Source organism: Microtus pennsylvanicus, chromosome 7, assembly GCF_037038515.1.
Source record: "Microtus pennsylvanicus isolate mMicPen1 chromosome 7, mMicPen1.hap1, whole genome shotgun sequence".
NCBI lineage: Eukaryota > Metazoa > Chordata > Mammalia > Rodentia > Cricetidae > Microtus > Microtus pennsylvanicus.
In genome coordinates this window covers 29,660,403-29,683,126 of record NC_134585.1, presented here as the reverse complement: position 1 = coordinate 29,683,126, position 22,724 = coordinate 29,660,403, and the positions used below count along the sequence as shown (strand labels likewise).

The following is a 22,724-nucleotide window of genomic DNA, read 5'->3' as shown; positions in this document are numbered from 1 at the left end:
TAAACCCTTTGGTGAAACTGGGAAACAGGATCAAGATGATCATGCTACGTTTGCTCTACTGCCTAAATTGGAAACAGTATAACAGTTGGGGGTGGGGGAGGGAGGAGGTAAATGAGTGTCTGTTTAGGAGAAACCAGGCTATGTGAGGTTTGACACTGCCATTCATCCCAGGGATGTCCTTTGGGGGGGGGGGTGTCTTAGAATGAACGTTACTGGAGGGTGCACAGGGCATTCAGTAATGAGTCCGAGACAAGCCTGAAGAAAAGGTTAGCTCTGCCCGCGTCCACAACTGTCACCTTCCATTTTAATTGCATTCATTTTCCTTCAGTGTACGCGCAGAAGGATTTTTATTTAAGATAGAATAGTTTAAATCGACTGATTAAAAACACCAGGTTTCCATCATCGCAATCTAGAATTTTTATCTCCTACCATTTTTCTGTGTGCTTTTGCTCTGTCTCCATTGCTGTGAGGACACACCCTAGCGGGAAAGCTAGTCGGGGAGGAAAGGAGCTGCTTTACACTTCCACATCACTGTTCATCCTTGAAGGAAGTCCGGACAGGAACTCAAACAGTGCAGGAACCTGGAGGAAGCAGCTGATGCAGCTAACACAGGGGCCATGGAGGAACACTTGTTACTGGTTTGTGCCCCCTAGCTTGGACCTTATGGCTTGCTGGGCCTACTTTCTTATAGCACCTAGGACCACCAGTCCACAGATGGCACCACTCGCATGGGCTGAACTCTCCCACACTAGCCACTAATTAAAGAACGCTCCGCAGGTTTGCCTACCAATTGATCTTACGGAGGCAATTCCTTTTTCTCAGTTGACTTTGGCTTATGGCAAGTTGACATCAATTTGGCTAGCACAGATTTCTTCTCCTCTTGGCCTCCTGATATCCACACAGCCATTTGTCCCTCCTGGCTCATGTGGATCGCTGTATCATGTCTACACTGCTTTTGTCTCTGCATCTACGTACCTCCTACTCCAGCCAGGTGATCTTACTAAGATCATGTGTTTGGGAGCAGTGGTCCATATCAGCCACAAAACTCTTCTACCGAGCATGGCAAGGGAGCTCCCCAGCCCTCTTCAGATTCTCCCCAGTGATTCTCCATCCTAAGAGTGTTAAGTGTCTGGACCTTGGGGGGTCAAGGCATGAAGCCAGGGAGAGAACCTGCATTATCTTGTCCCCCCCCCCTTGGTGGGCTCCAGAAAGTACAATGCACAGGTCAGTTCAGGCCAATCAGTTTAGGGCTGAGCCTTCAAAAAATGTCTCCCTGGTCCCCATCTTTTTCTCATCCCTCTGACTGAGCTGGGCACCTTCTGCTTTGTGGGAAAGTCATACCTTCTGAAACATGGGGCTTCATGGGAGCCCTGTTGCACGGCATTCACCTGTGGCTGGCATGCGGGGCAGGGGTAGCTCCCTTCATAAACACTCCATATCTCTAAAGCAAATTTCCACACAGCTCCAAGTTAAACTATATGAAGGTATTTTTCACTTATACAGAAACAGATTTGTGTGGCTCAATCTTAGAAAGGATTGTGAACGCCATGCAAGAGACTTTAAAGAACACAACACAAAGGTTAACCAATAACATTTAATTTCCCTGAGATTTTATTCCATGAAACATAAATGCCATTCACCAGATCAGTGGCCACCAAGGCTTTCTGTGTAAACAAATCAGCTAGCCAGCTCCTCAGAGTGGTCCCTGGCAGGAATGTACTGGGGCTGGATCCTGGACATATCGCAGGGCATGGTGGTCCATGGACCACACTCTGGACGGGACAGCAGACAAGATGAAATGTGAGAACACATTGACCGAAGGAGAGCAAACAAACAATCAGACAAACAACCATCAGATCAACAAATCACTAAAGTCACTGTTAGAGGATACCAGCGTTTCTCCAGATACTGGGCTGATTCTGGATTTCAGGCTCTCCATGTCTCTTATTAATTTTAAAGCCTCGTTGATTTTACAGATTCAACTTAAATAATAAAGTGCTATGGTTTTAAAAAACAAACATGGCTACCATAAGCATTTGTAAAACAAACAAAACAAAACAAAAAACCCACTGTCTCTGAGAGTGCAAACAGTCTTTGGAGAACACTTCTGAAACCTTACTTCATTACCTCATAATAACCATTCACTACTGTCCTTCTGAGCCCAGTCTGCAAGACACTCAGTTGCTGCACGAGAGCATGGCCATTCATACCATGCTTTGGTCTCTTAAGAGTTTTTAGCTCCTGTGTTAAACTCACAGTGGAAACAACTTTAAACAGAACTTTTTTTTTTCTGCAGCCAAAGAGGAAAAGCTGAAAAGTACTTTCAACTGTCATAAATATTTGAGTTTATCCTACCTACAACTTCTAAAACTACGGAAACACCTTCTTTTGATTTATAAATAGTAAACATTAGAGTTATAAAACATTAGTGCATTAAAATGCCACTCACTATTACGTGCTATGTGAGGGTAAAAATGGGCAAAATATACTAGTGGGATAATCAGGAGGATTAAAAGGAATGTGAATTTGGGGTGTTTGTGAGAAGGCGGGCCCCTAAGTAATGCTCCTAAACTATCAATGGAACCCCAGTGGTCAACCGGCTGGCCCATGTGAGTCTGTGAAGCAGAGACGCTTCTGGGCGTCTCTTGGGTGCTGGGACAGTGGTGGCTTAAAGTTACGGGGAAGGACACATCCACACTCCCATTAATCAACCTAGCTCTTCCCAGGCACCAGAGTCAAATGAAATAAAGCAAATCAATGCCTTTCAAAAGCCCCAGGAGAGCCTGTCTTTCCCTGGTTTGGGATGGCCTTGACTCTTTCTCTGTGTAGAACATTTATGCCAACACCACTCTTGTTTTTCCTTCACTACCGGCTAGCATGTTAACACCACAAGGACCCAATTCCTCAGAGCCCAAGCTTCCAGATCAGAGATCTTCTCAAAGTCCAAAGAAATTTCGTCCCAAAGAGCAGAGAATGCCACTCGGAGAGCTGCTACTCTCTAACGCAGACTGGTTCATGAGGGGTGGAAAAGGTGGTTTACCACAGTGCAAGCATAAGTGTGTGTGTGGGGGCGTGTTCAGTTAGCTATAAAAACAGCGCAGTCCCTAGCTTTTACTTTAATCAAAACGAGTTAAGTCTGTCAGCCCTCAGCTGCCCCTCGCACCCATGAGAAATGACCACCAGTGTTTAAAACCCCACATCTGGCCTTGAAAGGCCTGTGTATCTATGTGTCTTGGGGTGAGTTCAGCATCTGAGATTTTACCAGTGGAGAAAGCAACAGCTTGATTTAAATAAAGCGGCTCCTCCAGTCTCTGGGATTTTGATAGGGAAGCAACTTTTGGCTTCTGGGTTTAACAGAAAATCTGCATTGCACCAAACTGACCAACATGAGATGAACTTGGCAGCTCTATTTCACTGGGACATTGCTTCTTCCATCCTCCAGCAAGCCAGTTGCCCCTCCCACCACTATTTTCACCTCTTTGCAGCTGCTGCCTTTCCAGGAAGCAAATGTTTACTCTACTGGCCCAGGTGGGAAGAGAAGCCATTCAGGTAAGCTTTGAATACTGATGGGATGCTGGGCCGAGCTGTGCTCAACCTAAACTTTCCTGTCTGTGGCTGACTTGTGGCGGTCCTGCTGGTATCCCTGTGCAGGTGAGGGCTGGCCGCAGCCACGACTGCATTGAGACGAGGCGCCCTCCCTGAAGCGCCCTTCTGACCAACCAGTCTTTGTCCCTGATTTGCCCGCTTCTAACTCAGCTTCTCTACGTGCTCCCAATCCGACCTACTCCGGTTTTAGTTTCTCATTCCCATGCCCACTGGAATGAGGTTTGTTTCGTGACATGATTAAAACCGCCACCAGGGCTAAAGCAGCACCCAGGCTTGGGGGGCCGCAGGGGCTGAACTCCTGGGCAACCCCTGAGAGGAGAGGAGCAACGACACGAGCCACTGCGGTCACGGACTGGCCCACACCTATGACGGTGCCGCTGGCCTGGGCCCCGCCGGCACTCAGCTGGAGGTCAGTGATGCAGGTCCTCCCGATGGAGGTGGAGAAGGACAGAAGCGTGGAGGAAAGGACCACCACATGCATGGTGCCGGCCACGGAGTAGAGCAGCAGCAGCGAGCAGGTGAGGGCACTGGAGTGCAGCAGGACCGTGTGCGAGTTGTGCTTGTACAGTCGGAGAATGGGCCCCACGGCGAAGCCAGCCAGGGTGCCCAGGGCACTGGTGTAGCTGATGAGGTACCCGGTGCTCTTCGGTCGCACCCCGAAACGCTCGTCTAGGGCCAAGACGAAATTACTGTAGTACAGCATGACAGCCACCCCCATCAGCAAGCGCACGAGAAATATGTCCCACAGTGCAGAAAATAGGAGGCTCTTCATGTCCTTCAAGGCCGACATGACTTCAAGCCAGGGCTTCTGCACTTTCTTCTCACTCCTCCTGGCCTTGGTGGGGGTGGCTGCTCCCTGCCTTGTACCTGCTGACTCTCTGGACACTGTAGCGTGCTTCTCATCCGAGCTCCAAGCATCCTCTGCGCTCTTGAGGGTTGTTTCTCTCCAAGGCAACACCCAAACGAGACCTAATAACATGGCAAGAGACCTGTTAACGCGGCCAGTGTGCTGAATTCTGATGGTGGTTCCATAAAGGAGTAATATATGAGATCACTCACCTGTACTTTATACTACATTTACGTGGTTCTTGATTCCAGCTTCCCCACCATTACCACAGTTCTGCTGTGGCACCAGAACCCCCGCAATGGACTCTTGAGCTTTATAAAATCTACTGAAACTACACACAGAACAGTCCGTCTTCCCAGCTCGGGTGCTGGCTTCTCCTGTCCCATCACTTCGTAGCGATGTTCTTACATTCATTAGTATAGATATAAATGCTTTTCTCAACAAACTTTCTAATTATCCAACTCCCAGTCCACTCATCTGTCCCATCGTATGAGCACACACAGTTTACAGAGTGCTTTTACAGTGTGCTACTGACATCAGGAATGCACAAATAGACCAGCCAAAGCTCTGTGAAAACCCCGCCTTCATAAAACCCATAAATGGAGATTCAGACAAGTCAACAGGCAACTTGGATTACAATGTAAGGGCCAAGCTGAGAGAGGGATAGGATGCTAGAACAGCCATGATGGGCTGTGGCCAACGGCCAGGAGAGAGCTGGAAAGCAGTGACTATCAGAAAATACCAGCTGGCTTCTTCTCCACCTGGGGCTACCAGGTGTTTTCACAGATCACACCTGCAAAACCACAGAGTGCCATGCACAGGGACCATGACACCCACCCAGCCTTAGGCAGCAGATAAGATCGCCATTCAGACAAGCCAACCACTGATCCCTTGACTGGCATGCTCCTGCCTTGAGTCTTTTAAGGAAGTCTTAGCCATCCATGCTCAGAAAATTCCTTAGAGTTGAGCTCATGTTCCCTATTCTAAGACATTTTTCCAAGCATATCTTTTAATGGTCTTTCTGTACTCTGAGTTCAGTCTGACCCAATGGGTGTTTCACGTTGTTTTCAACAGCCGCATGAGTACATGGCTTTGTCCAATACTGTGTAACGATTTCAGTCAGGAACACTTTCACGACAAAAAAGGAACCGCAATTAATCATAGACCTGGTGGTTTTTTTTTTTTTTTTTTTTTAGTCCACTCTTACCTTTAAAAGGACCATTTTATCAAGGAATCCTCATAAAAACACAAAAAAAGTATTGTTGAGAGTCTCAGAATAAGAGTAGAATTAAAAGAATAAGATAAGGGGCTGAGGGTGCAGCTTAGTTAATAGAATGCTTGTCTAGTGTGCACAAGGCCCTGGTTCTATCCCAACATGAAGTGGAGATGGTGACACACACCTGGAATCCAAGCATCCAGAGGACAGGGGCAGGAGGATCAGAGTCATCTTCAGCTACATAACAAGTTGGAGGTTAACCTGGGCTACAAGAGACCTTGTCTCAAAATCATGATGATGATGATACTTGGGTCAAACTGCTTCTGTGCAAAGTCTCCCTGGTTCCTGTAGCAAGGCCATGAGTTCTGCTAGCGCACAGTAGGTGAGAAAGCAGAAGAGACATTCTAACATCTGCATGAATAAACAGCAAGGCAGGAAATGAGTGTGAGTCTGGTAGGTACCACAGCCTGCTTTCCTAGCTGGAAAAGCACCAGTTAGAGCAGAAGGTCTGAGGGCAGTCCCAGAATGGGAAAACCAGAGGCTGCCCAGGTGAAGGCACCAGGACTCTCTGCCTAGCCTGGTTGTTTCCCCATGTCTTTGGTATACCCTGCATTGCCTCAGCATGCCTAGTCCCAGATGTTTAAAGTGGCAAGAAAGAGATCTCTAGTACGTCAGTCACTGTGGCTGGGAATGTGTGCAACTCCACATTCCTAATAGACCCACATCGGTCTACATGTTCATGAGGCTGAATTCCAAGCAGCACTTTTACTGGGCTCCAAAGATATAGTACGTTGTTCTCCAAACAAAACAGCCACCACCTTCACCAGGTCAGCTGTGTCCTCGTGCAAGAATTCACCACACGTAAACACGCAGTCATGCACGCCAGTCAATAGCAATCAAAAAGAAGCTGCCATCATTTTGACAGTGAGCAGAGGGGACATGGAAGGGCTGGGAGGAGGAAAGCGAAGGGGGAAGAGATCTAATTATATTTTAATTAAAATGTACTTTTAAACAATATTTCAAAAAAGCACGAAACGGAAACAGTAACGGAATTTTGGAAGTGCTATGAAGGACCCTTGTCTGGTTTTGTTCATAATGAACAGGCCAAGACAAGTGAGGTGAATGACTGAGAAGATAAGGACCAGAAGAAGAGAGCTGGGAGAGAACATGAAAATAATATGTGCCTGGCAGAGGACGAACTCGGTGCAAAGCCTTCCTGTGGGACCCGCCTGCACTTGGGAGGTAGGCCAGGAAGGCTGCGTGGCGGTGCAGGTGGCAGAGGCACCATGGCATTGCCATCACTGTGAAGGATAAATAAAACCATGATGCCGAGATGGGGGCATTAAGGAGGTTGTGGCAGGAAAATGCATAGCTGCTGTTTTAAACTTCCATATTTTATTGAAAAATTTAACAGCTCTATTAAAAATAGAGATGTTTTTATATAACTTATAACTAAGATAATACACATCATGCAAGATAATGGAATTGGTCCCTGTCATATGTCACACACAAAAGTGAGTTCGAAATGGATTAAAGAGGAAGGAACGGGGGGCAGGTGGCTTCTGAGAACTGGACTTGGCATTGGCGTTTCTGGGTATGCTACCATGAGGACAGGCAACCAATGCACAAAGGGACAGGAGACCTAGAGCAAACCAAAGCCCTTCCGCACTGCAGGAGAAACAGTCTCTGAAGGCAAAGGGCAATGTAAAGAATAGCTGTTATTTCCAACTCCAGTATCTGGTGATAAAAAAGTTAATATTAAGTCGGACAAAACCCCAGTGTGGAGGAGGGAGGTGGGCACAAAGTCCCACTTCAGGTGAGCAGCTACTGGTGACTGCTGCGGGCCAGGAGAGAGATAGTTTAACCTAGGGGTGCGGCCCCTGGTAGGTCTAACACCCTCCAGTGCACTGACACACTTAAGAACATACAGGCAGCACTACAATGAAGACACAAGCTGGTTGAGTATGGAATAGGGGAGTGTATCTTGGGAGTGATGAATTTCCTCGAAATATAATGTATGAGATTCTTAAACAATTAAATTATAAAACTAATTCATCTGAAGAGTAAGTGTTTCCCATATAGTAGATTGGGAAAATCATCAAAATTTGCCATTTTGCACTGCTGCTTATGGCCTACTTATGTTTTATATTAGTATCCCAAGTATTTCACATGATAGTGATTAAACTTTCATAAAGTATTTTTTAAAGTTAATATACTAGCTATACAACTCAACAGCACAAAGACAAAACAAAATAAAACAAGATTTAGCAAAAGACTATATGCTTCTCCATCAAATGGTCAGCAAAATGGCACCCAACATCATCAACAAACGGACGTTCAAGTCAAAGCCACAGTAGGATGCTCCCTCCTCCTCTAATTGGATGATCACAGCTACAAACACAGTGAGAGTGGAGATGCAGAAGGAAGGGAAGCCCGCACAGTGCTGGTGGGTCACTGGGAGCAGCAGAGAGCACCTTCAAGTTAACATTCGTTCTTGAACAATGACTCTGCCTAGTCTATTATTAGTAATATTATTTTATTAATGGGTGTGTGAATGTATGTGTCTGTATGAGTTGCACTTGCACAGTGAGGCCCACGGGGTCAGAAGAGGGATACCACATTCCTTGGAGCTCAAGTTACAGAGAGCTGTGAGCCACCAATACAGCTGCTGGGAATCCTACTCTGGTCCTCTGGGAGGGCAGGAAGTGTTCTTCATCCCTGAGCCATTCCCCTAGCCATACATGGGCCTGTTCTGTATTAATAAAAATCACAAGAAGCTAGAAGTAGGTAGACTGGGTGCATGTGCTTAACTCACCAGCATTGAGGAGGAAGACTGAGCAGCAGATGAGAGCCGTCACGTAGAACCCACCGTCCAGCTCCGTCAGATACCCGCCAACAACAGGGCCCAGGATGAAGCCCACGCCTGAGGCTGTGTTGAACTGTCCCAGGACCAGGGGTCGTTCCTTCTCTGTGACCAGGTCAGAAAGCAGTGCCCTGGAGATGGAGAGGGTGTGTTTAAAAATACCTGCAAGGGAGAAGAAATGTGCTCTGTAACTGTCTGCACTCTGGAGGGGCGGACCCCTCTGCACTACCCTTCCTCCCTGCCCCAAATGGAATCCTTGCTAGCTTTTTCTCTGGACCACTACGGCAGGTAGAACTCATGCCATTATAAATGGAATCCAAAGCCAGAGTCAATAATGGTTGGTCACCTTGTCTCTAGCACTGAGTGCCTTCGACTTCAGCTTGGCTATATCTGGTAATGACACCCCAACCATTCCTTGTTATCCATTTGAAATTCCTGGTGGCTGTTAGGTCTCGGCATTCCAAATATCCATACATGAGCTCAACGTGAGCTACGGGAAGAATTCTGGCAGTTAAATAAAAGTGACTTGTGAAGAAGTTCCCATCTGCCAAAGGAGTCATTTCCTTACTTCTGGCAGAAGGGACAAATGGCTTCCTGTGGTTCATATTCCAAGCCCATGCTGGCCTCCAGGTTTCCTCAGTACCGTAAGCACCTACTAGACACACCAAAGTTCATGCCAGCACCTACTTCCCTCGTTTTCCTGCGAATGGCAAGGTTTTCCCCAGTGCCCCACTCTTCTGACTGTATTGTCTCTTCTTCTCTATCTCTTGCTGTCCTTTATTCTCCTCTACTCACTATCTCTTGCTATCTTACTATCTCCGCTCTTCTCCCCCATTCTCCTGGAACCTCCAGCCTACGTCTCTCCCTGCCTTCTCTGGATATTTTCTCTCTTTTACCTATAATGAAACCCTTAACCACACAATGGGGTGGCTTCCTCATAGTTACCTGGTGAGCATGCCTTCTCCCTCCCTCGCTGCAAACTATTACTGCACACCTACCCTATGCCACTACTAATCTCAACCTGTGGATAAAGCAACGAGCTAACCAAATGGAGCAAAACAGCAACAACAAAACAAACACAAATCGCTAAATCCACCCTCGTGGAACATGGGTTTTTCTTGGGGTAGACTATAGAGAATGTATTAGGAGGTAATGAGGAATATGGGCAGGGATAGCGGAGAGGATACATGTGCACATGACGCATTTCCATCTAATCAACACCAACTGCCAGATGCTCGTAAGACACCAGTGCATGCGATGGTGGCTTCATCTAACCAAGGCCAACTGCTTCCTACTAGTCTCTGACTTGTGAATTTGTCTGCTGGCTACCCAATGGCTTCAGCATGCCTGTATGCTGCAGAGGATTATCTGATGTACATGTGAGGAATACTTACGACCAGACTGACAGACCCTGGGAATGGGTCACCTGCCACTTTGGTCGGCATGTAATACAAGCTAATATAAGCTCCCTGCAGATCGCTGCCCATCATTCCAAGCTGTGACTCAACACAGTGGCCTCCTCCGGCCTCTTTATGGGATCTTGCTTGGCCCAGCATGGTGCTGCCAAGTGTACTCCTAGTTTCTGGCTCAGAATGAGAATATGTGCACTGGACACACTGGACAGCTCTTCTGGAAACAAACGTACAGATCCCTTTTAGAATTGCTTAGCATCTTTCTAGCCTTGTTCTCTGAAGTATGAAGAAGGGCTGGGCTGGGGGGAAAATTTCAGGACCTCTTTAAGGGACTTCATGCAATTCTTTGAAATCATAGCCACGCTGGGTTCAGCTTGTGACGGAAGGACTACTGGGTGAGGGCAGAGCTCTTTAGAGGCTGGGAACGGAAGAACAGATGTCTAATGCAGGCACAACATCGGGATAACAGGATCCGAGTCTACAACCCACCGCAAAACCAGAAGCCTGGCAACGTTCCCAGCACTCCATCTCATTCCTGATCCCCAGACACTGGGAAGGGTCAGGTGGGGGCATGAAGGAATCTAGTTCTACTCCTGTTTGCAAAGACCATGATGTCCATGCATTAGAAACATGGCTGTTTGGACTGGGCCACTCATACTAAGGGAAAATAATCCCACCCTCCTCTTAAATCTCTACCTGCTTTGCAAACAGATTTAGGTTCTCACTCGCCTTCCTACAAAGTTTGTAGAGAACTAGGAAGAGGAGGTGAGAGAGAACGGTGGAGTACGGTGAGGTGCAGTCCTGAGATCCACTGCGCACAAACAATGACATAATAAATGCACACAAAGATGCGTGTGAACAGACGCTAACTATAATCTTTAATGGAGTGCTGGGTGTGTGAGGATCGTGGACCACACTTAAAGAACTTGTAAATGTAAAGCCGACAGCAAAACCGCTGATTTAAATGTGGGAGGTGCCTCCACAGCTTTCGTGTTCTGAGTGCAGGTCAGAGAAATGGCACAAAGATTTTGCTAGTGGTGGAGCGCTCTGCTATCCGGGGTTAGTGTGGAACAAGTAGCTGACTTGACGAGGGCCTGGTGATTAGGGTCACGACGTCTGTCCATGCTACACTAGCTAGGGAAAGAAAACTGGTGAGATGCAGGACTCTGGACGCTAAGAAAGGCAAGGAGGGATACAGTTTCCATAGTGGTTCCCACACACCGCACACCTAACAGTGCGGTTTCCAAGAGTGGGTAAAACATCTCGGGGAAAGATGACAGCAATTCCACGGTGTCAGCAAGAGTCAAGAGCAGTCTGGAGGGAGGGGGTCAGCTGCAGGTCCTCCGCATGTAGAAATGCACACTCTCCTTCAGGCAGCAGTCTGCTTTCCAGAGGGCTGCACCACTGAGCTGTCTCAGAGCGAATCACAGCGCGGGCCAAAAGACATCTCACATGCTCTTAATTGTCTGAACAGACGTGGAGAGGGAGGGCGATGGGGAAGAGACAGGTCAGGTGCGGCAGAGTCATGCACACTAACGAGTCTCTGATAGGCTCTGACCTGAGCTATGGTGGGAGCTTTGGGTAAGCTACCAGACGGTCTGCCAATAGTAAATGCTCAATAAACAGCAGCCACTGCTCAAATGGTTACTGTTGTTACAACTACAGCCTCTGAAGCTAAGCTCTGACCGAAGAGCCATTATTAAACAGGCTCAGGTTTCTATAGAGAAATTTACTTCCAGGGGGTGGGAAAGAACTCACCCACAGGGACTCTAGCCAGAGTAAACAGGAACACGTTGGTGGACACTCCAAGTAGGAGATAACCCAGGGCACTGAGCAGAATGCACGCCAGCAAGGAGGACCGTCTTCCAACCACATCACTCCAGCAGCCCTGACAGGAACAAGCAAAGGTCTCCAATAGCAACCACCACCATACAGACACCAGTACAATATGGGCCATGGACATGCCAGGGAGTGGGATAGGGATACAGTCCTGCCATGGCATGTACCACACATGCTACTTTCTCTAGCCCATCCCACAAGGTGAGAGACACAAAAATGCCACATCCAACAAGATGCCTGATGATCTAGTAGCTGAGAGATTCACTGGAAGGCGAGATGCCAGGCTAAATTCCAAAGCCTCATTTTTGTCTTCATTTTTATTGTTTTATGCAGCTACGCTCCCCAGATACTAGGTGGTTTAAAAAAATACTGAAAAAGAAAGTAAATAGGGAAAAAAAAAAACAACCTTCATGGTCCCAAATCTATGCAAGCACAGGCCAGAGTGGGAGGAAGAGGGCCCAGAGAGGGTGGTCCTGCCCAGGGTGGAGGGCAAGGTGGGCAGGGGTCCAGGCCAGCTCTCTAATTGTTCGTATACTTCCTCCCTTCCCTCACAGCCACACCACAGCTAAAAATATAGCCAGCCTTGCAGCAGGATGAAGTACCAGTCAGAGTGTGCCAAATCCCTGCCTGGGGTGGAGTCAGCCTGTCAGCTCTCCCTTCTCCTCCTCCAGGTTAGTACATCACCAAGGTGTGGGACCTGAGTAGCTCTGTAAGCCACAGGAGAGTTAGAGAGTACTTCCTTCACCCTTGCTGGAAGGGGACTGGCACTGTGTCCTGCTTCCCTTGAGATTTAGTGAAGAGCCACACCCCCACCATCTCCAGTTAACCACGGAACCTCAGCCCACCTCTCTTCTTGCCAAAAGCCAAACACACCTGTTCACCTTAGGAACTCCACATGTGAATTTAAAGATAGAAACAGTTACTAAATCTTCACAGTGCTCTGTAAAACGTTCCAATGGTAAATCCTGCCCCAATACAAACACCCTACAAATGCTATCAATCCCTTTTCCCCAGTCTTTACTTCAAAGGGTTTCAGAGATGGCTCCACATTCTTCCGAGCATGGACCACCTTGTGTCATGGGTTAGTGGTATAACCAGATAGTTCTACACCCTGGGTTCTGGGCCAAGCTGTCTGGGTTCAGACCTGATCACTTATCACTCCCTATACCTGATCTTCATCCTAGGAAGCCAGAGGCCAGCAGGAGGGAGGAGGGGAGCATTGGAGGACTAGCCTGCACCACCATCTCTGCCCTGAGATCTGAGATCCAGACACAGGAAGACTTTGGGATTGAATTTCCAAATGAAGCAGCAGAGGATTGGTTAAAATTCCCTACATCTTTTCCTCACATGAGAGTGAGACACACATGGTGCCTGACGGGCGGCTCTAGGCATCTCTCTGACTGTGCAGAGGATTGTGCAGAGGAGAGCCGAGAAGGCACCTGGCACACTAAGAGGCACTACATCACTATGTCACAGCCCTGCTATTCACCTTCTCCCACCAGCAAAGTAAGGGCCGGTGACTTTTAGGGAAAAAAATAACATAATTTCATTCTGGAATCTGAGATTAGATGATAGAGTCAAATTACTTAAAGCCTGTGAGTCTTAACTTCCTTCAATTATAAAAGGGAGCTAGGAACTGGAATGTTACAAAGTCAAGTGAGAATAAACTTGAGTGTTATGTAAACTGAACATTTTAAAAGATGCACTTATTTTTGTTTTATGTGCCTGAGTGTTTTCCCTGTATAGATGCCTGTATCACATGTGGGCGCAGTGTCTGAGGAGGACAAAAGGCATTGGATTGGGCTGGGCACAGAGGCACATGCTGTTACTCCCAGCACTTGAGAGGCCGACAAATCTCTGCAGGTTCAAGACCAACCTGGTCTACCTAGGGACTTCCAGGACACAAACAGTTACACAGAGACTACCTGTCTCAAAAGGAAAACAAAAAGACAGAGAGAGAGAGACTGTATTCCCTGGCCAGACAATTTTGAGCTGTCTGTCATGTAATGCTAAGAGCTGAGGCCTGGGTCCTCTGAAAGTGCTCCCAACTGCTGAACCCTCTCTTCAGTACCTACAAGTTTAGGGTCTTAAAACTTAAATGAAAGATAAACCAGGGAGTAATTATTTACCTATTTAACAATTTATTATAGAATCCTATTCAATTTCTTTTAAATTTACTTAGCCCTTAACAAGGAAGCAACAAGGAAAACACAAGTCTACTAAATGTAAGATGCTAGCCTGCTGCTTCAATCAGCCATAGGTGTCAATCTGTGAGAATAAGCAGATGACTATGAACTCCCAACTGATGGACCCTGGGTCTCCAGCATGCCCAGTGGGCTGGTTTAGGGAGACAGTCAGGGATGCTCAATGACAGTCTTTGGATTGCACACTACCGAATGGCCAGGAAGAGGGAGAAAACCAAATCCCCCTACTCCATTTTTTGGATCTAACCAATACATTAGAGTGGTTTCTGCCGAGTGCTCTCATATATGAGGAGGAACTTAGCTCAGTGTACACACTTCCATACAGAATGCTAGAAATGCAGGTGGGTTTGACTGATGTCGATTATGTAAAATGAATAATGTAGGTGGTAAATTCTGTTTACATTCTTTTCTCCAGTACAAAATTCATCCCTGGATCACAGGGATGGCATATTATAAATGTAATACTCCTTCCCCCCAAGGTGTACTACTGGCTCAGGGTGCCTTGCAGAAGACGCCATTTGAGTCTTTGAAGCACACAACTTCCCATAGGACAAAGAAGGGCAGAGGACAGGATTCTAGTCTTCCTCCTATCTTCTAACCATCTGTACATCCAGTACTCAGTAACCCTCAAGCCTCCCAGTTTATAATCACCATGTGGATGATCCCCAGTGGTATGTGACTATGTGCTGGAGATGGACTGCCAGATAGAGCAGAACTTGATGGAGGATAATGTACTACAGAGATACTAGATGGAGGATAACGTACCACGGAGGTACTGGATGGATGATGATGTATCACGGAGGTACTAGATGGAGGATAACATACCACGGAGGTACTGGATGGAGGATAACGTACCACAGAGGTACTGGATGGAGGATAACGTACCACAGAGGTACTGGATGGAGGATAACGTACCACAGAGGTACTGGATGGATGATGATGTACCACAGAGGTACTGGATGGATGATGATGTACCACAGAGGTACTGGATGGATGATGATGTACCACAGAGGTACTGGATGGATGATGATGTACCACAGAGGTACTGGATGGATGATGATGTACCACGGAGGTACTGGATGGATGATGATGTACCACAGAGGTACTGGATGGATGATGATGTACCACAGAGGTACTGGATGGATGATGATGTACCACAGAGGTACTGGATGGAAGATAACATACCACGGAAGTACTGGATGGAAGATAACATACCACGGAAGTACTGGATGGAGGATAACATACCACGGAAGTACTGGATGGAGGATAACATACCACAGAGGTACTGGATGGAAGATAACATACCACAGAGGTACTGGATGGAAGATAACATATTACAGAGGTACTGGATGGATGATGATGTACCACGGAGGTTCTGGATGGAGGATAACGTACTAAAGAAGTTAACTTACCACAAAGGTGCTGGAGAAGAACTGCAAAATGCCATAAGAGGAGCCTGCAAGACAATCAGCAAGGTTAGGGAAGGCAGCTGGGTGTGGCTGGACGACTGTGGCAACAATCAGGGAGGAATCAGCAGGAAACTAAGGGGGAGGGGAGCTAAATTGCTCTACACCTCTCTGCAAAATTTTTAAAAGCCTTCAAAATAAAAACGAGAATAAGCAAGGGCCAGTCTTAGGGACCCTGAACCTAGTGCTGGTCTTAGTGAAAACCGAAATCCTGGAAAAACAGGATTGAGCGCTGAACTTTTAACACCAGCTCATTCATCATTCGTGTGTGTGTGTGTGTGTGTGTGTGTGTGTGTGTGTGTGTGTGTGTATGCATCAAGCATTTTCAAGATTAGAACATAAGTGAGTCCATTATATTCGTAAATGGAAATGCCGCAAATAATACATGGAAACAGCAACAACACAGAAGAGTTAAAAATGAGCAAAATTTAAAGAGAAGCTTTAGTTATATAACAAACTTACAAAGTTTTACAAAGTTATTTCCCTTCCTTTATTATGTAACGGACCCATTCGGCTTCTCCTAAAGGTCTATACGCTACCAGATGGTCAGCATAATTCAATGTACGCATCTTGAGGGAAAAAACAGACAGAGAGGGATCAAACTATAACAAGGTGATGTAGAAAACTGCCTGATTTCTTCTCCAACTTGTGAAGGATTCAAGGGCTGTGAGTATTATGGGTTTTTCAGTATTTAGCATGCACAATTCTAAGCCCTGGATACTCCTGCCTCTTTCACAAATGAATAAACTTGGGATGCAATCGCATGCTGCATGGGCAGAAACTTCATGGGCTTCTGAGATGTGCTAGTGGTATGGGAAGTTTGGAACTAGTTTCCCAAGGAGGTCACTGAAAACCTTTGCATCAGGTATGACTTCCATACATTGCCCCTGTGGTATCATATTAAGTTCCAGAACTATGCTAGTTGACAGGAAGCCATGCCTCACCTTCAACATACACAGCCCAAACTCCCAGAGGCCCAGGAAGCAGAGCTTCCATCAGGACGGGATGTGGCAAAAACTCAAGTCTCAAAGCCTTTCTGGGAAAAGATCAATCCCATTTACTCCACGGTGGTACTCAGAGATCTTCTGCAAAGTCAGTTCATTTCCTGTTTCCTTTTGGGTGATAACTGGTCAAGGGCTGAGTTATTTCAGAGGATCTGAAAGTGTGTCCTTTGCAAATCAACGGTATTAGACACTTACCCACCACTCCAGCAACTATAGGACTTACTCCAAGGGACTTGACATGAAGACTCAACAATGGGACAACCATACTGACACCGAACAAATCCTGTGAGAAGCCAAAACCCAAAGGACTCCAGTTAGTACTGAAGCTTAGCCGCGCTTAAACTGGTGATTCTAAAACTGTAAGTCAATTCCAAACATCAAACCCACATCTAAACTTCTCAGAAAAGAAGAACCACAACAGTAGGGCCACAGCAACCAGGTGTATGATAGAATCCAGGTAAGTCTAAAACCCATGCTGTCTGGACACACAGTTAGGATCAGTTTTCATTAACATTGCTGCTTCTTTGTGATTGGCCTGAGGAGAATGGGCAATGGAAGTCCCTCCCCTAAAACAAAGCAAGAAAGAACGGAGAAACCACTGTGTTCTGTGGAGGATATGGATGGAGGGGCTGTTTGTGTTCACTGGTAAAGTGTTTTGTGCTTCAGTAAAGTGGTGGTGGCACACACCTTTAATCCCAGCACTTGGGAGACAGAGGCAGGTGGATCTCTGTGAGTTTGGGGCCAGCCTGGTCTACAGAGCTAGTTCCTGGAAAAGCACCAAAGCTACACAGAGAAACCCTGTCTCAAAAAAGAAAATAAATAAATAAAAACAAATCCCTCCGGTTACCAAAAGAAATTAATGGGACTTTTCTTTAAAGCCTGTACTTTTTGAGACAGTCTGTTTTCAAAAATCATTTTATATTCCATCCACAATTCCCCAGACAGTCTTTCTCACTATATAGCCCAGGATGGCCTCTTTCTTCAGTCTCCTGAGCACTGATAATATAAGCATGCTCTACCACGCTAGGTTTTAAAATCTGACACATATCAATAATACCTGGCAAGCCCAGGAAAGCATGAGGAAGACAGAATGCTGGTAAAATACTGATACAGACTAAGGTAATTATGAAAATATAGGCTCATCAGCAAGAGCTGGCGATATTATTTTAGTACCTTGCGAATTTAAAATAACATCATTTTTTACCAGGAACGCTGGCTGCAGACTCCTTCATCTCAGGAAGTTTTCATCTAAAATGTCTTCTCCTTTACTATAATGAGCGGTTCCTTCCTGACCCACACGTTCTACAGAGCTCCATTACCTCCTACACATCGCAACCATTCTTAAGGAAGCCAGCTTGATGGGGCCGCTTCTCCCTGCGCATCAGCATTTCCCAATGGAAACCGAGGAATATGGTCAGGCTTCCGGGGCCTTTTACAGGGAATGAAACCCAGTGTTTCTCTGCTGGTGGGCTATCTCAATGAAAATGAACTGTCACGTGCTACAGGCCGGGAAGAGGGAACAGAAATTGACCAAGTGTCTGGAGAACAGGAAACAAAGTTACAGATCTCAGCACTGCAGACCGACTTTCTTTTTCACCGCCAGCCCCAAATGATGACATGGAAACTTCTTATTCATTATGAATAAGTTTGGCCTTTAGCTTAGGCTTGTCTCAACCAGCTCTTAGAACTTAAATGAACCCATCTGTATTCATCTGCATTCTTCCACATGGCTGTTTACCTCTCTTCCATCCTGCACCTCCTGTTTCCTCTCCATGACCTCTTGAGTCTCTCTCCTGGGCCGAGATTCATCTCTCCCCCTTTCCCTCTTTCTCCCAGAAGTTTGGCTTATACCTCCTGCCTAGCTATTGGCCATTTGGCTGTTTATTAAAGCAATCACAGTGACATACCGTTATAAGTATAATCAGATATCTTGAAACATTCTCCCTCAACACAGCATCATCTTAGCTTGCTAACCAAAATGAGCCAAATGAAGGACCTTACTGTTCCCCGTGAAATAAATTAAAACCTCAAAATGTCAAGCGCAAAAACTAGAACATTTGGCAAATGACTTCTTTAACCTTGTGCTCTTCCTCTTCCAATCAGAAACCCGTTCGCCAAGCCTATGGGGGCTGCTAAATCTATGAAAATCACAAGTAAGCTGTGTGTAATACCTCTTAGATGTTACTTAATAAGTCAGCATTAGCTCCTTCAAAGATATATAAAGTTGCACACGATCAAACTCTTTACAACAGTTTTCACTGACAAAAAAAAATCCTTAATCTTTTTAAAAAGTATTTGGAAATCATATGTATTTCTCTCAGGATATGCGCTTTAATATATTATTGCATTTCCCAAAATTTTACATCAGACTAGATTTACCATGTGCACAGCATATGGCAAGCAGAGGAGAGGCTGTGACTATCCAAGTCTGGGTTGGAAGGCTGCACGTAATGAATGATGTATGAACTGCTTTATTTCTCTGTAATCCTCAAACTATTCAGAATGCTGGCTCCTGGTAGTTGCTGATACCCTCCAGGTAAAATCTGGATGTCCCAAGTGATGGCCTGAGTCCTTTTCATCTGACACAATTAACCTAGGTGCCCTTTGCAGTAGCACCTCAGTAAGTTGGGGATACACATCACCCCAAGTGGATGGCACCTCAGTGGGTTGGGTATACGCATCACCCCAAGTGGATGGCATCTCAGTGGGTTCGGGATACACATCACCCCAAGTGGATGGCAGTCAACAACCTTTTTTGGAACAAGCCACATTCACTACCTTTGAATTCCACATATGACACACACACACACACACACACACACAGGGCGTGGGGGTGGTGGTGCTGATGGGACAGCTTGGGCTCTTAAGTTAAAGGCATGGAACCTAAGTGGGAAATTGTGTCTCAGAGCCTGAAAGCTCACTGTAGACAGAGCCCTCTCTAAGGCATGGTCCTCAGTGTCTCCTGGCTCTGTGAATACAGACATTTGGTGCATTCTGCTTTCCTTCTGGCAAATATTAATTGAACAACCTCTGACAACTGCTGGATTCTTTTCAAGCTGAACTGAGACTGTGCCTCTGTTTCTCACCTACACGGTTCTACATCCTAACTCCTAATTCTAGAGACCCATCAGTCGGGGGAGAAATAGGAGGCTCCATCGGGCCACAGAAAAGTTCCTGTCTATCAGGTTCAGTGCTGATCAGATACTAGCCACAAAGCCTTCTACCATTGACCTTTCAACCAATTGGTTCTTTTGCCTGATGAGGAAATACTACCTGGTGCTTCTTCCGGCTGTTGCCATCCACTGACTTATAACCAGGTCCACTGAACCAAGCAACCAAATCTAGACTTGAAAGAGGAATGAGCGTGAATAAGGGTCCCTGCACTGAAAATGGCCCAAGACTACCAACTTAACCTTACCACTAAGACTATTAATTCTCTAGAAGCAGAAGCTGCCTATGACATCAGAGCTCCAGGGTACATACCACATAGCAGAAACTTCATTAATATTAATTAAATTAATAGGAGGATGGATGGTTGGAGCATGAGTTCTTCTTAAGCTTCTCATTTGTACTGGCTGCTTTTTCCGTGTCAACGTGGACGCAAGCAAGAGTCATCAGAGAGGAAGAAGCCTCAGCTCAGGAAATGCCTCCTTGAGATCTAGCTATAGGGCATTTTCTCATTTAGTGACCAATGGGGGAGGGCCTCATCCACGGTGAGTGACCCATCCCTGCGCTACTGGTCCTGGGTTCTATAAGAAAGCAGGCTGAGCAAGCCAGTAAGCAGCATCCCTCCACAGTCTTTGCATCAGCTCCTGCCTCCACGATCCTGCCCTGTTTGAGTTCCTGTCCTGACTTCCCTCAGTGATGAGCAGCAAGATTCAAGTGTAAGCCAAATAAACCCTTTCCTCCCCAACTCGCTTTTTGGTCAAGGTGATCTGTCGTAGCAATAGAAATCCTAAGACATCATTCTACAAGGGAAAGGACCACTTGTGAGCCAAACCAATATACGCATGCACATAAATTATAACAAAATAAAACTACGTGCCGTTTTGCCAAAAGGCAGTTGTATGTAATTCAAGGCAACTTCCAATTTTAAACTTCAAGGCTGCCTATCTAGAGGGGTTCCTCAGCAGGGACTTCCCGACCCCTGCTGTGGAGGAAAGGCCTGTGTCCCCTAATGTCCTATCTGCCTCCAGCAGCTTCTGTACTCTGCCCTGTACAGGTCTCAGCAAATAACACCTGCAGTCACCCTCCAAAGCGGCTGGGTCAAGGAGTCACACTTGAGGTCAGGGCAAGAAGAGGCACCTGACAGCACACTTCAGGTTCCTGGCCCGGGATGTATAAATCACCAGGAACTCGAGGTAAGAGCAGCCCTTCCAGTATCTCTTGTCTGGCACAGACTCAGGGCTTTTCCACAGCCCCAGAGCGTGCGTGCACTCACCAAAAACCCCACCAGGTAGAGACAGAGCAGGAAGCGGCGGGAGCCCACTGCACCGGAAGCTGCTGTTGCCGTAGCTGAGGTCTCCAAGGCCAGCCCCTGCCCCGAGGCCCCGTGCCCACCGTGGAGTCCTAGCGCCATCCTCACGCGCGCAGGGGGTGTGGACGACCCTGCCGATTGCAGGCCACGCCCCCGCGGTGGGCACGCTCAGGGCTGGCCACGCCCAGGGCGGAAGCGCTCGGTGTGCGCCTGCGCATAAGGAAGATAAGGAAGCTGTGGCGCTGGCTGGCTGCTCCTGTGCTGCTGCGCTTGGTACTGCAGGTAGCTTCATTGGACAACGTTCACAAACGTTTGTGAAAAATGAATGATACCGTCTTTCCTTGATCCTTGGTGGTGTAAGGCAGGAGGGGATGTGTCTTTTTGCTAGTAGTAAGTTTTCCTCCGTGGTAGCCCTCTTTGGCTTGAAGTAAGACCCAGGGCCTTACTTTCTATTTGGCTTAACAAATTTGGAGCAAGTTAAGGTGGCTGTGGAAGCTTTGCTGTGCACTTGAAAAACCATTGGTGGTAATGTAGACCGACTTCTAGATCCGTGAGACGTCTATACAGGATTAGACAACACTTTGTCACTCTGCAAGGAAAACGGGACAAAAAAAAGTGTTCTGAGTAGGGCTTACAGCCTCACGGATTAACAATAGGCACAGGAAAAGCTCGAATTACGAATAATAAACGTGCAATAGAGAAACGCACGAAGTTATAGGACACGTGACATATGGAAGGGTGGGTCTTGGTGTGCAGACCCACAAGGTAGAGTCTGGAATGCCAGAGAGAGGCTCTTTGGAAGAAGCTAATTTGTCCAAGCTGAGAAGAGTTGCAGCAAGGTGGGTGTGACTTAAATATCCGAACACACATTTGAAGTAGTCGGGGCTTCAGTCACACCTAGAACCTAAGAGGCCTCAGCAGACCTTTGTGGTTTCATTCTGAGAGCAATGAAAGGAACCAAGTGATTGTGTGGTATTAAATAGTGTACCGTGACAGGCAGTAAACCGTTAACCATTCTTAGTACCTCTTATTTATTTATTCATTTATTCATTCTTTCATTCTCCTCTCATATGATACATCCCAAATGCACCCCCTTTTCCTTCCACTCCTTCCAGTCCCCTACCTCCCCTCCCTTCTCCCTGTGATCCATTGCTTCTCCATTTTCCCTCAGGAAAGAGCAGGCCTCCCAGTGATTTCAACTGAACATGAGTAGCCCCACTTCGTGTGTGTGTGTGTGTGTGTGTGTGTGTGTGTGTGTGTGTGTATGTGTGTGTGTGTGAATATCAGGTAAAACTTGGCCTACAGGAATCCTTGGCTGTGGCTGACTGGCTATGGGATCTGTGGGGATGAAAATGTCTAAGTTTTGTCAGTGAAGAAACCTAGAATTAGTAGTTCCAAGTCCGACTGATTCCCCACGATTGAAAAAAATCATACCTGGAATCACTCAACTACCTCAAATCAAAACAGAGTCTTCTGGTTGGAGAGACCAGCCAGGGTCTTGTAGCAGTCACATGACTCCAGACCATAAACCTTCTCACTTAAAACTCACGGCCCCTTATTAGTGTGACTTTGTCAGTTACCTCTCCACCATCACTGCAGAGTGCCTGGGAGAACTATGAATGGGAACCGATTCCTTAGGCTCATAGTTTGGGATGTTTTAGTGATCAAAGGCAGGGATCTGGGTTCAGAGGGCACTGGCATAAGTGTCCAGGTTCTTGTGTCCCAGGACAAAGGTTTGCACAGGAACACGTAATTACAAACAGAAACAGAGAACATTTATTGAGGAAGGA

The 22,724-nt window shown here is 46.6% G+C and overlaps 1 protein-coding gene across 1 annotated transcript; it reads right to left on the bottom strand.

Moving 5' to 3' along the window:
• Positions 1–1,582: 1,582 nt before the first annotated feature.
• Slc67a2 (solute carrier family 67 member 2) lies at positions 1,583–21,085 on the bottom strand. Its single transcript, XM_075980284.1, has 6 exons — positions 20,899–21,085; positions 16,653–16,740; positions 15,400–15,443; positions 11,703–11,832; positions 8,485–8,694; positions 1,583–4,575 (listed from the first exon to the last, which is right to left on the bottom strand). Exons 1-6 carry the CDS (start codon positions 21,034–21,036, stop codon positions 3,782–3,784), a joined length of 1,404 nt encoding a protein of 467 aa, XP_075836399.1. The 5' UTR covers positions 21,037–21,085; the 3' UTR covers positions 1,583–3,781.
• Between the last annotated feature and the right edge of the window lie 1,639 nt (positions 21,086–22,724).